Source organism: Nematolebias whitei, chromosome 2 (assembly GCF_014905685.2).
Source record: "Nematolebias whitei isolate Nwh7 chromosome 2, NemWhi1, whole genome shotgun sequence".
NCBI classification, from domain to species: Eukaryota; Metazoa; Chordata; class Actinopteri; order Cyprinodontiformes; family Rivulidae; genus Nematolebias; species Nematolebias whitei.
Window position 1 is genome coordinate 6626116 of NC_056499.1, and position 14345 is coordinate 6640460.

Here is a 14345-nt window from a genome sequence, read left to right on the forward strand (position 1 = left end):
CCAGGAAGGCATTTCTATGTCAGTGGGTGTGATTTGTCAGGCGGAAGCCTCACCGAACAAATTTTAAAGAAAGTTTTTAAGGTAAGTTTCTTTCAACTGTAAAGTTCTGCCTGACAGTGAACCAGAAGAGCGGTTCTTTAATAGCCACGTCCGTCTGCTTTTCCGTTTTTGAGCTGTGCTGTAAAACTTTTTGACGGCGAGCGAAGTTTTGCGGCAGTTGCAACGACCGTACGTGACGTTTCCGAGCACGAGCCGTGCAACTCTCCCCCTGACGACGTTAAAACGAAGTTCACAAAAATGTCAAGTACGCGGCTTCTTTCTTGATTCCGACCAATACACGGAACTATATTTAATTATTGGTTAAAACGTTACCCCTAGCGGCAGGTTATGACATAACCTGTGCTGTAACCCAAGTCACCTGTAGCTTTACGTGTGGGTTGCGTAGCAACCGTGACTTTACGGCATAAATTCACACATCGTAAATTTACCGGCTCAGAAGTTCAACATCTTGACTTTACGCGCACTGTCCCTATTTTCCTGAGGCATTACAACAAGAGTCAAGATGTAGCACTTTTATAAATCACCTTAGTGGAGCCATGTTCTTAATTACAGCAACAAAAAAATTAAATAACCTTTAGCTTGCACATTATAAAAAGACAATAATCCTGATTAACTAGGCCATTGAGAAAACTGGTTTTGTGCAGTGATGAAAACTAATGCAATTTCTTCAGAGTCAGCAGCTCCACAGATTAGGGACCACCACTGTGACTTTCTTGTTTTTGAGTCTGGTTCTGGGGACAAACAAAATTATATTGATTTTCAGTCAAACCTCCAACTGGAGAATGAGCATTTAAAATTTCAGACATGCAAGTGGTGCCACAACACAACAGGACTCTTAAAAAACACAGCGGTGAACTTTCAAACTGGACTCTGAGTGAAACGGATGGGAAGCCAGCGTACGGTTGTGACGGATGCTGTAATTTTGAACCACTTGCAGGTGTTGAACTGGCAACAGGTCGGCACTAACAAGTTCCAGTAAATTAAGAGCTTTAGATTTTCTTAGCAAAATACAATTTCTCCTGTGTTTTAAGACTCATCGTTTACATTTACCAAATAATTTGTATGTGCTAATCAGTTGGTTAATCTGTAACAACGGAGTACGTATTTCCTTATTATTGCTATGTTTTTGAAACGTATATTACAAACATAAACTTTAATCAGCATGCCGTTGGAAATCCTCAGACCAGTGCAGAAATAGATTTTCATCCAGATGCCCGGCAGCCCTTTGAGGAATACAAGAACTGAACAAGAATTTCCAATTATCTGGTAATCCAGGCAACCTTTTTTAAAATGGTGTTACTAAAATCAAAATTAAGTTTTTGTACATTTTAATTTAAATTAATGAGGTATTTACACTTGATAAACCAATCGTCAGCGCCTTATCGCAAACAACAAATTAGGTAAAAACAACCTCAAAGCATGAAAGACATTGGTAATCAACACAGTGGTATTCCAGTGACGTTTTATCCCAATATGAAACGCATTTTCTTGGTTTGGAGTCTCGACATTTCTGCTGTGAGAAACACGAGACGTATTGATTCGAGTTTAGAAATCCAGTGAATCTACAGCCATGCCGCTCTCCAGATCTCAACTGGAAACACTTCAGATTACAGATTTGTGTGTTCATGTCTGAAATTAAGATATATTTATTTTCAGGTATGCTAGACTTGATATGAAACAGGGCAGATGCTGTAACTGTTTCATCCTCACATTGGTTTAATCAGTAATTAACCACTTGTACAAATTTTAATATGATTTGCAGGGCAGAACATTAGAAATCAACTCCTGGTTGTGAAGTATTTTTTAAAAAAGCTTTAAGAAATCTGACATTTGTACATGCAATTTTTTTTTCCTGTTCCTTTTTACTGTAATTGTTCTCTTTGTTTACACCAGCTGTAAATTTCCTTCTTCAGGAAAAAGTCCTTGAGGCCTTTTTTACCCATAAATCTTAATATAAACTATAACTTTGTTGTAAAAAAAGCTTACAATTTTTAATCTATTATTACAAACCTCAGGGAAACAGGTGCATCACTGTACTTTACAACATTACTACTATAAACAAGAAAATTTTTTATTATATAGAAGTAGGCTTGTCATGATAAACAATAAACCAATTAATCGCATGATAAATGAAAATTATCGACCTCATTTTAATTGATAGGTTTTATCGTTTCATCATGTCTTTCTCTCTCTACTATTAAGCTACAAGCTAAGCTAACAGGCCAACCTCGGAAAAAAACCTCCGTCTTGTTGAAGCTCCAGAATTCACGGTTAAAACCCGTGCCTTTGTGTAAAAAAAGTTTTTCTCTGCAAAAAGAAGCCGAGAACTTGTTTACTGTTTTTTTTTATTTTTTATTAAACGCTCTGTGTGAAAAATGCTATGCTAAAGAGCTCAAACGACACCGAGCGTCTGCCATTTTGAGAACTGAAGAGGGACAGCTCACGTCACGTCAAGGGGCCTCCCTCCCATTTTTCTTAAAGCAACACGCTGCTGGCTCCCTCACTATCCATCCTTCGGTTCAAACGGTCTTATACTGCCATCCGGTGGTCGAAAAAGGTACTACACGCAAAACAAATAAGCATTTCTTCTTAAATTTGACAATAATGACTAATTATTGTCAAATTTCAAACAATATTATCGTTTATCGCAATAATTTCTGAGACAATTAATCGCCCAGCAAAATTTGTTTTTGTGACAGGCCTATATAGCAGTACATAAAGTTTGATTATGTCTTTATTTTCGGGTTGCACATACATAAAACTGTTCATTGCATAATCATTAACCTCTTAAAGTAGCAGTACTGACATGAAACTATAGGAATACACAGGTGTCAGTAACGATCTAATCAAGGTTCTGTTCTATTTAGGAGCAGGGACAATTATAACGCCTGTATTTTTCTGCTGTTTCATGACAGTCTGCTGTGATTTACCTTAAAGGACTGGTGTGTGTGTGTGTGTGTGGAGCAGTCGTTGCCACCCTGCGTTCCCTACGGAGCAGGTACTGCCTGAGGAAACTTAGTTAGTGCACCCTCTGCAGCACCTGTCTGGTAGAAGCGCACGTCCAAACTCTTCCCCGAAACAAATACAACAACCACGATGACGAAGAGCACACGGGCAGCCGTCCAAACGGTCTCCGGGGGCTCGGTTCACTTCTGCATATAAAGACAAGAGAGCTTGATTAAACAATGCCCTGCTGATGCACTAATTAACCTCACCTGGCTCTATTCCCTGAGCCAATCTGCTTCACTTCTTCCCCTGCAGCTGAGCAAAAACCACACCTCACTGCCACAACGCTGTGTTTGGTTTGAGCCAACGATGGATCCTCACAGTGAAAATCAACAGCTCTTAGGAAGAAGGTTGACATTAAAGTTCTGCTAATGAAACTGTTAGTATCGTATTTGGTATTTTATGTTATAAATATCTGTTTACTTTGAGTATGCTATACCTTGTATTATATTATAATTGTTCAATGTAATTCATATTTGTTGGTCTCTAAAAGTAGATTAAAGCAGATTTATTAGATAATAACTAGAGCTTTATTTCTCTAAGAGGTACACACGACATGTTCATTCAACCTTTATTTCTACAGGTTAGTCTCATTGAGCCTCGAGGACTCTTTTACAAGAGAGACCTGTTTTAAACAAAGCATATAAATAAAAAAAAATAATAAATGGAAGATAATATTTAAAAAACTAAACAAAAACAGCTCCATTGGATGTAAAATACTACAAACAGGAACATGTCTGCGTTGGTTTGTACATGTTCTATTGAAAACAACTTTTTTTTTCAAGTTCACACAGTTTTGCATAGAGGGAACTTTCTTGGAAAAAAAAAATACCTTTGGGGGTGATACAAATATTAATATTCCATCCATCAATCCATTATCTTGACCCACTTTTTTCCTTTTTGGGTTGCGGGAGTCACTGGTGCCCATGTCCAGCCACCACTGTGTGAGAGGTGGGGGACACCTGGACAGGTCTCCAGTCCATCACAGGGCACAAATCATATTGAATTTTAATTATTTTATGTTGAGATGATGATGTAGATGGTGGTAAACCTACATTTTCCTCACGTCCTCCTCTCGTCACGATCATCTACAGCAGGTGTCGGCATCAAGGCCAGTGAGCGTCTGCTGGACTGACCCAAAACATTTACAAGCACAACAAGAATACTGTACTTGAAATATATTGGTCCACGAGGGGAAAAAACATGATTTATCGCAGTCTAGGCAGCCATTATGTTATTGATATTGTGCTCTCTGATGATAAATTTATGATATATTGTGCAGTCCTGCACAAGATATTGAAAAATGATTGTTAAATGTACATAACTGTCCCAAATGATTGCTTGAGCCACCGTTTTATTCAGAGACGGGATAGGTTTATTGCACATGACATCGCCATCTAATATTAAACAATATTATCACGACTGCACGTTCCTGTGCAACACTAATGATTCTAATTGATGATCCTAATTTTAATATACATTTTCTTTATTTTTTATATATTCCAGACGTTTTATGTGTGGGAACTAAGAATACTAACATTTTCCAAGACAAATGTGTCCATTCCTGCAAAGGACAAGAGTTCAGCAGCCCATAGTTGTTCTGATTCTCCTCCTCTGAATGATGTATAGATTTCCAATAGGAGACGGATCGTTTTACAGATTTGTTGAAATGTCATCAAGACGGAAATCTAAGCAAATGTCATGAGTTTTGTTTAGATTTATGCATCTTGTTGGCATTTTAACATTTTTGCATTTAAACGTTTATGAGCTAGATTTAGTTGTTTTCTTTTACAGGTCGTTTAGCTTTCCGCTCTGTGCCCGCCAAGTTTCTGTTTACTAATTATCCAAGCTTCCTGCGGTCGCTCATTTCTTCATAGATCTTATCTAAGAATGATGCAGAGAAACTGGTTCACGCATTTGTCACGTCTAGACTGGACTATTGCAGTGGTTTGTTATCTGGGCGTCCAAATACGTCTTTAAAAAGTCTCAAGTTGATCCAAAAATGCTGCTGCCAGAGTCTTAACTGGAGTTAGTGGGAGAGATCAAGGTTCAACTGGTCTGCTGGATTCCTTAGATAGAGAACTTTACTAATTGGCTTTTATGTGAATGTTCCTGTAAAGTGCCCTGGGACAACTTTGTTGTGATTTGGCGCTTCATAAATAAACTGAATTGAAATTGAATAGATCATATCTCTCCAGTTTTAGCTTCTCTCCAATGGCTCCCTGTCAAATAACTTACAACCCAACTCCATCTTATATTAGATATCTTATTGTTCACAACTTCGCTCTCAGACTGCAGGTTTACTCGTGGTTCCTAGAGTTTCCAAAAGCAGAATGGGAGGAAGATCTTCCAGTTATCAGGCTCCTCTCTTGTGGAACCAACTTCCTGTTTCTGTCTGTGAGGCTGACACATTGTCCAGTTTTAAGACTTTCCTTTTTGATAAATCCTATAGTTAGGGTTGGCTTGTTATGCTGCTATAGACTTGGACTACTAGAGGACAAATTGATCTCATTTCCTTAAATGAATTGTTAAAATTGAATAGTTGACCTGCCATTGTGTATCTGTTCTTACCAAACCCAGCCGGTCGAAGCAGATGGTCCTCTTGTCCTGAGCCTGGTTCTGCTAAAGGTTTCTTCCTCATGAGGGAGTTTTTCCTTTCCACTGTCGCCTTCATGCTCGCTCAAGATGAGAGTTCAGTGATGGAGTTAAACTCAAAGCTGCTCCTCAGATAAATAATGTTAAATTATTATTTTATATATGAATGTTTCTGTTCGGTGTCCTGAGACGACTTCTGTTGTGACTTGGCGCTGTATAAATAAACTGAACTGAATTGAATCTCGGTGTAAACATGAACCCAGGGTTTCATTTGTCGTCCATCAGATTAGGTGTTGTGTGATTTCCCATGCTGAGTTTTTACCACACATTCTGTGACCAAACTTTCTACCTTTCTGTTGAATCATGTCTAGCTGTTTTCAAAGATTTGCCTCAGAAAGCCGACCTCCTGCACCTCCCCTTTCATAGGTCAGCGTGTCATTGGCACTGATCCGTGTTTAGTTTATTTAGTTGAGTTGATGTTTATGTCATATCACCATCAGCGCTTGTTTTTGCAGTTAGCGGATAACAGCCTTTGCCTCAGACATACTGGTATCTGGTTTTTTTTTTTTTTTTAAGAAATGGACTCATCTGGACACAGCACATTTCCACCGTCTTCCTGTTTGTCTTCTTAGAGGAAAGCTCATTTGGTTTTTCTGAGTAAACTTTTGATTTATTTAACTTTTAATCAAATATTTTTGAGTTTGTTGTTGACATTCAATTCTAGACTAGTCCGTGTCTTGTTTTATGTTTTACTTGTGCTTGTTGGCGTTTAACGAAATGACTAAATTGCAGATTTGTTTTGCATTAAATGTGAGAAAACATCTACACAATGATCTGTCTGAACCCGCCTCAATAAACAAATAAAACCACTAAGTGGAATTCGGTGCCTTTTGGTTGGTCTTTTGATCTTCTATTCTGATTTAAAGTAGATAACGTAACTTGAGATGGTATTAGATAATAAAAGAATATATCCTGTTTTGGAACAATGTCTTTTATTTTTTTAATCAGACTTAGACGAGTTGAGTTTTCGTGTTGGCAGCTGCACCAGTCGCTCCACACGTGACTTTATTTCCGATGCCTCGCTGTCATGAGGGATGCCTTTGTGGAAAAATGTTTAGAGTCGTGTCGCCAGCACTCAGGAGAACTGTGTTCGTTCACTCTCACCCACTAAATGCGGCAGGTAGCAGCTTCAGCTCTTCCTCGTTGTGTTTGGGATCAGTTCTCGTCTGCAGACCTGTGAAGGTAAAATAAAGCTCAGGGTTACTGAGAAACAGCTTCTGCAGAACATCTGAACGCTTCCTGCGTGTCCATGTTGGGAAAACAAAGGCTGCGTCGTCCAAAAGTTCCCACGCTTCTTACAAACCCTGTAAACACGTATAAATGTCCGTGTCCTTCACCAGCATATTCAGCAAGGTGTTAACAACACCTGTTCGTTGTTGCAAAAACAAACACGCGAAGAACAGTTTAATATGTTAGCTGTTTCAGTCTCTGGTGCTTTTCACTTGATTAAAGACAAATTAGCTGTCAAAGTATGCAAATGATCGTGGGTTAATTCAACTGAAACGCATCAGGGTGTGTTACAAACGGCAAATAATCTTTTTTTATGACTTGATTTGGCGATCGCTTACAGAAATGTTCCCGTTAATGTTTAGACTATCTCGGCTCGTTTGTATTTTAGCACACTGATAAATTTACTCCCCGGAAATGACTTCACTTCTGTCGATTCTCGTCTCTACGGCTTTTAGTCGCCGTTTCTTGTCAGAAGAAGAAAGAAGAACTTTACCTTTTCACTTTCCACCTGGCGTCTGATTTAATTTCTCTGAATCTGTTTACATCCTGAGATTATTTTACTGACTTGGTATCCATTGTGCGTCAAAGTGCACCCGTCAATGATTGAATGTAAACAGACAACTCCTAATTGTTGGCAACAAAAACACTCAAACTAATCACTGCTGATGTCACTCATTTATTACAAGTTGTGTGGCAGAGCTTCTGAGTTTTTTTTTATTTATCATAAACAGTCCACATATACAAACATTTTAAAATGTTGGCTTTAATCAGTTTATTTGTTTTTAGTTGTCCCTTGTCGTGGAACAAAAGCGGAAACTGGAATCCATGTTGTGAGCGCGATAACTTGAAAAATAAGTGAGCGACCAACTTCCATTTTGGTATGTGGCTGCATTTAGCCGTAAAAAAGGTTCCTATGGAAAACTGGGTTGTCATGTCAAAATCCAAGATGTCTGCCACCATATTTATGTAATTTTTGTGAGGTGGATTAGGAAAAATAAGCAACAGGCCAACTTCCTTTTTGCTGTGTAGCTTCATCAAGGTGTAAGGTTCCTTTTGAAAACGGGATTGCCACGTTGTTTAAAACATTTGACAGCAACTGTGTCGTCCTTTTTATTAAAAAGCCGGGTCGGTGTTCCCCAAAACGTCTGTGCCACCGAAGACAAAAATTTATAACTATATAACTAAATGTCTTGTTGCTCGAATGTCACATGAGCTGTCCAGGGAATACTAGAGGTAACCTTTTGGCAGCAAAAGATCAGTGATAAATTTTAAGCTCCTACTGTTCGTGTAATCCTCATACAGCTGGTAAACTAATCTCACAGCATACTTCCAGAGCAGCAGCAGCAGATAGGATCACATAAAACTGCGTACTGGCTAAGTTGTAGGCATTCCTAGTAGCCAAGCATGCTGTGATTAGTGAAATATGAGGATATGCATAATAATCCAGCTCAGAGGATGCCGTCTCCACACGGAGCGCCCCCCCATCAGGGCGCATGCATGAAAAGAAAAGCAGCGAGCTTCAGGAGTTAGGGGCCTCACTGGGGGAGGGGAGGAACGAGATTAAACATGTTTTTATGTAATGAGGGTTTATAAAGGAGGGTAAAATAAAAGGTGGACAGAGGTGACTACACTGAGAGCAACAGCTGGACTGAAGGCGAAAGAAACCGGTTTATTATCCTGAAACGCAGCTTGAGGTTGAGATGTTGTTCAGCTGCAAGGTCATTGATGTGTGCCGTTTCAGAATATGTTACAAATTGCAGATTTTATTTTTTACCATTTCAGTTATTATTATTATTTTTTCACTGCTCCTTCTCATCAAAAGGATTCGGTGGAGGCGGTTCGAGCATCTGAGTAAGATGCTTTCTGAACACCTCTTTTTGGAGGTTTTCCAGGCGTGTCCCACAGGGAAGAGACTGGGGCAGACCCAGAACTCACTTGAGAGATTATGTACCCTTTCCAGCAGGAACTGAATCATGTTGCTGGGTGGAGGGATGTCTGGGTTTCTTTCTTGAACCTTTTGTCTGTACCACCCGACCACAGAAAATGATATAGGATGGATGGATGGATGGATGGATGGATGGATGGATGGATGGATTTTGTTTTGATCAACATGACAAACTTCTGAAACTGTTTACAAGAATTTAATTTTAAGAATTTAGTTTGTTTATCTGGGCGTCCAAATACTTCTATAAAACGTCTTCAGTTGATCCAAAATGCTGCTGCCAGAGTTTTAACTGGAGTTACTGGGAGAGATCACATCTCTCCAGTTTTAGCTTCTCTTCATTGGCTCCCTGTCAAATCCAGAATTGAATTCAAAATCTTACTTCTAACCTACAAAGCTCTCAACAACCTAGCTCCATCTTATATTAGAGATCTTATTGTTCCATATTTTCCTAACAGAGCACTTTGCTTTTAGACTGCAGGTTTACTTGTGGTTCCTAGAGTTTCCAAAAGCAGAATGGGAGGAAGATCTTTCAGTTCTCAGGCTCCTCTCTTGTGGAACCAACGTCCAGTTTTTGTCTGTAAAGCTGACACATTGTCCAGTTTAAGACTTTCCTTTTTGATAAATCCTATAGTTAGGGTTGGCTTGTTATGCTGCTATAGGCTTAGACTACTAGACAAATTGATCTCATTTCCTTAAATGAATTGTTAAAATTGAGTAGTTTATTTGATACTATTTCTATCTTAACATGTGATTCTTGCCCTGCCATTGTGTATCTGTTCCTACCAAACCCAGCCGTTAGAAGCAGATGGAGCTTGTCCTGAGCCTGGTTCTGCTAAAGGTTTCTTCCTCAGGAGGGAGTTTTTCCTCTCCACTGTCGCCTTCATGCTCGCTCAAGATGAGAGTTCAGTGATGGAGTTAAACTCAAAGCTGCTCCTCAGATAAATAATGTTAAATTATTGTTTTTATGTGTGAATGTTTCTGTTCAGTGCCCCGAGACGACTTCTGTTGTGACTTGGTGCTATATAAATAAACTGAACTGAATTGAAGAACATGGAGGAAAAATTGGACCAGTTGTTTATTTTGACCAGCAGACTGAAATTTTGCACAACATTGGAAGTGTAAACTTTAAGGAGTTTGCACTTTTCAAACTCCTCTTGAAATAAATTGGGGTTTTTTTTTCCAAGACCTCTCAACCATCAAATACATTTGACAAAAGCAATAATTAAAAGTCATCACTGAATCTGAGAAGACATAAAGTTGCTGACAAATAGCACTCAGTTAAGTGTTATTTCAAATAATATGATGAGTTCATAGCCAAGGACAATTTATCTGAATGCATAAATGTTAAGTCCAAAAGTAAAACATTTTCTGCAACAATAAATGTATTAATTTAATTAAACCTCGAAACAAAGAGAGGAGTTCCCTTCTTCCTGCATCGTAACGCTGACGATTGATTTTCTGTGTTCAGAGGATGGCGGACAAGACTGTGGACGGGGAGCCGTGGACGGGATGTGCCGTCATGTTTCTGAGGTCGCTCTTTCCTGACGTGGACATGCTCTCGCTCTACAAAGACCAAGAGGGAAAGTTCAACATTTTCAAAGTCCTCAAGCTCACTCTTATAGGTGAACACATTTGGATCGTCAGGCATAACTAGGTGTCCTAATGGAGGCACGCTCTTCCACAATGCCTTATTAATTAATCAGCTCTTCACTGTCAGATTCTGCAGGAGGTCTGGGTGGCTGCGAGATCCTAAAGGTCCACGATGCTGAGCCCTTCCTGGGGGTGGAGGTTAAATTTGTGGATGTGGCAGCATGCCAGCACTTCCTGGAGAGCTACAGCTCTGGAGCGGTGCGTCAGTCCCTTTGCCAGCACGCCTGCCGTCTTTTCGCTCTGCCTCAGGAGTTCGCTGTTGAAACCCAGCTCAAGGCCGGCACTCAAATCCTGGATCTGTGTCTGGAAGACCTGCAAGTCTGCCTGCAGCACATCCACCTTTCACAGGTACACTCAGCGTCTCTGTTGGACTTGAAATGGAGCGCCACGATGTCAGATATTCCACATTGCTTGTGGCTTAATAAACGAGTGGACATTTAATGTATTTATTTAGACAGCCCGAGTGGAAACCACAGCCAGCCAGCACCAAACGACCTGGTTATTGTAGCTAAATGTATATTTTATAACACATGCTACAATTAAATGTTGATGCAGTTGTGTTCGTTTATAAAAAATGAGGCAGACCTGCTGAAAACCTCCACATAAGTTTAAATTTTATTAGATCATGTTGTTTATGCGGTTCAGAGAGAATCACTGCGTTCCTGTGGTTGAATGTTTTTGATATTAAAGCTCTTGAAGTGCGTTTAATGGCTTTTGTTTCTTGTTTGTCTGGCGTCAGCCGGAGCGCCTGCGCGATGAGGAGATCGATCATCTGGAGCAGCAGCTGCAGAGTCAGGCCTTGGGTCCTACCCCTCAGACCACCACCACTCCACAGGAAGAGTCCCCACTCCCCAGCAACTGCTTCAAGTTTCAGAACCGAGTGTTTGGTGAGTCCAAACAACCACTTTTACTTTTCACTCTGAAATGAGTTTAGTAATCGGTAGAGAAATCACTTCTTCCAAATGAGTTTGGAAGGTGGTGCCCCGTAAATAAAACTGAACTGAAGCACGTCGGTCGTGTAACCCACTAGGTGGAAATCATTTCAGTCCCAGCACGGTTCTGGTTTGAGTGGTCTTCATGCTGGTGCTGCTGGACACTTGTTACAGGCCTCACCACGTGAGGTTTGTGAGTGGACGTTCGAAAAGCATTTTAAAATGCAACAAGCTGTCACATTCCTGTTTTCGTCTTCGTCTTTTGGTTCAAATCATGTCCGATGCGTTGAATTCACTGCTGTTTCAGCTTTCTCCAATACGTTCTTTAAAGAAACTGATTATAGTAGTTCCTCATTTATCGCGGTATATCCGTACCCTGAAGACCCGTGATAAGTGAAAAACTGCAATGTAGGACTAGTAGTACAAGTAGTAGTTTATTTTAGTATTTGTATGTGTATATATATATATATATATACGTTCCCACTGAGAATTGAACTCTGCCAAGGTTGCCCTTTGTCACCGATTCTGTTCATAACCTTTATGGACAGAATTTCTAGGCGCAGCCGAGGTGTTGAGGGGATCTGTTTTGGTGGCCTTAGGATCGCTTCTCTGTTTTTTGCAGATGATGTGGTCTTATTGGCTTCATCAGGTCGTGATCTGCAGCTTTCGCTGGAGCGGTTTGCAGAAGAGTGCGACGCGGCCGGGATGAGGATCAGTTCCTCCAAATCCGAGGTCATGGTCTTGAGCCTGAAAAGGGTAGAGTGCCCTCTCCATGTCAGGGAGGAGGTCCTGCCCCAAGTGGAGGAGTTCAAGTATCTTGGGGTCCTGTTCACGAATGAGGGAAAAATGGAGCGTGAGATCGATAGGCGGATAGGTGCAGCGTCTGCAGTGAAGCGGGCGCTGTACCGGTCTGTCGTGGTGAAGAGAGAGCTGAGTCAAAAGGCGAAGCTCTCAATTTACCGGTCGATCTACGTTCCTACCCTCATCTATGGTCACGAGCTTTGGGTTGAAAGAACGAGAACACGGATACAGGCGGCCGAAATGAGTTTTCTCCGCAGGGTGTCTGGGATAGGGTGAGAAGCTTGATCATCCGGGAGGGACTCAGAGTAGAGCTGCTACTTCTGCACATCAAGAGGAGCCAGTTGAGGTGGCTCGGGCGTCTGGTTACGATGCCTCCTGGACGCCTCCCTGGCGAGGTGTTTCGGACACGTCCCACCGGGAGGAGGTCCAGAGGAAGACCCAGGACACGCTGGAGGGACTACGTTTCTTGTTCCTTTTCTACACAGAATGTAGTTGACCTGCGTACTCCTTCCTCCACTCTTATAGGTCGCTCTATGTTCCTCCCTCTTTTGGAAATAGGCATTACTGGGAACAAAACGACTGCAGATTAAACCACAGTTTTATTGTTTGAAACCTCGTTCTTTTGTCCTCCGCTGTTTCAGCTTTCTTAACTTTTAACTACATACACAAAATGCTCTCCCAATCAGCTACAACTGCACAGAAAATGTGCGACAAAGCAGCCAAAGTCCAAAGGAAAACTTTATGTTGGTGAAGACCACTTTAACGTTGTGATGCAGTGCGTAAAGAAAACCTGCAATGTGGACACCAAGGCTGAGGAGCTGAGAGAGCACCTGAATATTGGAAATAAAAATAAAACTCAGGGAGCGAACAAAGAGCAAAATAAACAGGAACTTTAATTAGACCTGTCACGATAACAAATTTTGCTGGGCGATTAATTGTCTCAGAAATTATTGCGATAAATGATAATATTGTTTGAGAGTTGACAACAATTAGTAATTATTGTCAAATTTAAGAAGAAACGTCTAATTTGTTTTGCCTGTAGTACCTTTTTTCGACCACTGGATGACAGTATAAGACTGTGTAAACTGAAGGATGGATAGTGAGGGAGTGAGCAGCGTGTCTCGTTAAGAAAAATGGGAAGTAGGCCCCTTGACGTGACATGGGCGGTCTCTCTTTGGTTCTCAAAATGGCGGCCGCTCGGTGTTGTTTGAGCTCTTTAGCGTAGCATTTGTCACACAAAGCTTTTAATAAAAAAAATCAGTAAACAAGTTCTCAGCTTCTTTTCTCAGAGAGAAACTTTGACACGAAGGCACCGGTTTCAACCGTGAATTTTGGAGCTTCAACAAGACGGAGGTTTTTTCCCTGAGGTCGTCATGTTAGCTCGTAGCTTAGCTTCTCAGCTTAGTAGTAGAAAGAGAGAGACGCGATGAAACGATAAAGCTGATAAATGAAAATTAGGTTGATAATTTTCGTTTATCATGCGATTAATTGATTCATTGTTTATTGCGACAGACCTAACTTTAATAGAACCAGACTAAATATAGTGGGAGGGGTGATTACTGAGTGGAGACAGGTGAGCTGAATGCAGGTTAGACACATGATGATGAGTGGGACTGAACCACCAGGAAGTTTGACGAAACATTTACAGTTGCTGCTCCAAATCTGAGGAATAGTTTCTTCTTCATATACGGACTCTGAGGCTTTAATTTGCGCCGCAGTTGAAATCGTTTGTTTCTTTTTTCTGTGCTTCACTGTTTGCCGCACCAGAGGACCGGATGCTGACACCGGCGGATGTTCAGAGCTTCTCTAACGGCGTGGGCCGTCAGTGGAAGCGCGTAGGGAGGGCTCTGGGGAAGAGCTGCCGCGCTCTGAAGGGCCCGGCTATAGACAACCTGGCCTACGAGTACGAGAGAGAAGGGCTGTACGAGCAAGCCTATCAGCTGCTGAGCCGCTTCATCCAGGCGGAGGGGAGGGCAGCCCGGCTCAGCCGACTGGTCAGAGCTCTGGAGGACGGCAAACTCACCAGCCTGGCTGAGAACATTCTGGACATACAGCCCCGAGAGTAA

General features: G+C 41.1%; 1 protein-coding gene across 1 annotated transcript; it reads left to right on the plus strand.

The window, feature by feature from the left end:
- Positions 1-14345, plus strand: tradd (tnfrsf1a-associated via death domain). The gene is made up of 5 exons (XM_037696137.1): positions 1-81; positions 10365-10518; positions 10614-10894; positions 11286-11433; positions 14047-14345. The coding sequence occupies exons 2-5, from the start codon at positions 10368-10370 to the stop codon at positions 14343-14345; spliced, it is 879 nt and encodes a 292-aa protein (XP_037552065.1). The 5' UTR covers positions 1-81; positions 10365-10367.

Excerpts from the sequence above, each read along its gene's own strand:
- tradd (XM_037696137.1), top strand. The coding sequence starts at position 10,368 with ATGGCGGACAAGACTGTGGACGGGGAGCCGTGGACGGGATGTGCCGTC. Across the intron at positions 10,895-11,285 it reads AGCACATCCACCTTTCACAG|CCGGAGCGCCTGCGCGATGA; the intron begins GTACACTCAGCG and ends GTCTGGCGTCAG. Across the intron at positions 11,434-14,046 it reads GTTTCAGAACCGAGTGTTTG|AGGACCGGATGCTGACACCG; the intron begins GTGAGTCCAAAC and ends TTGCCGCACCAG.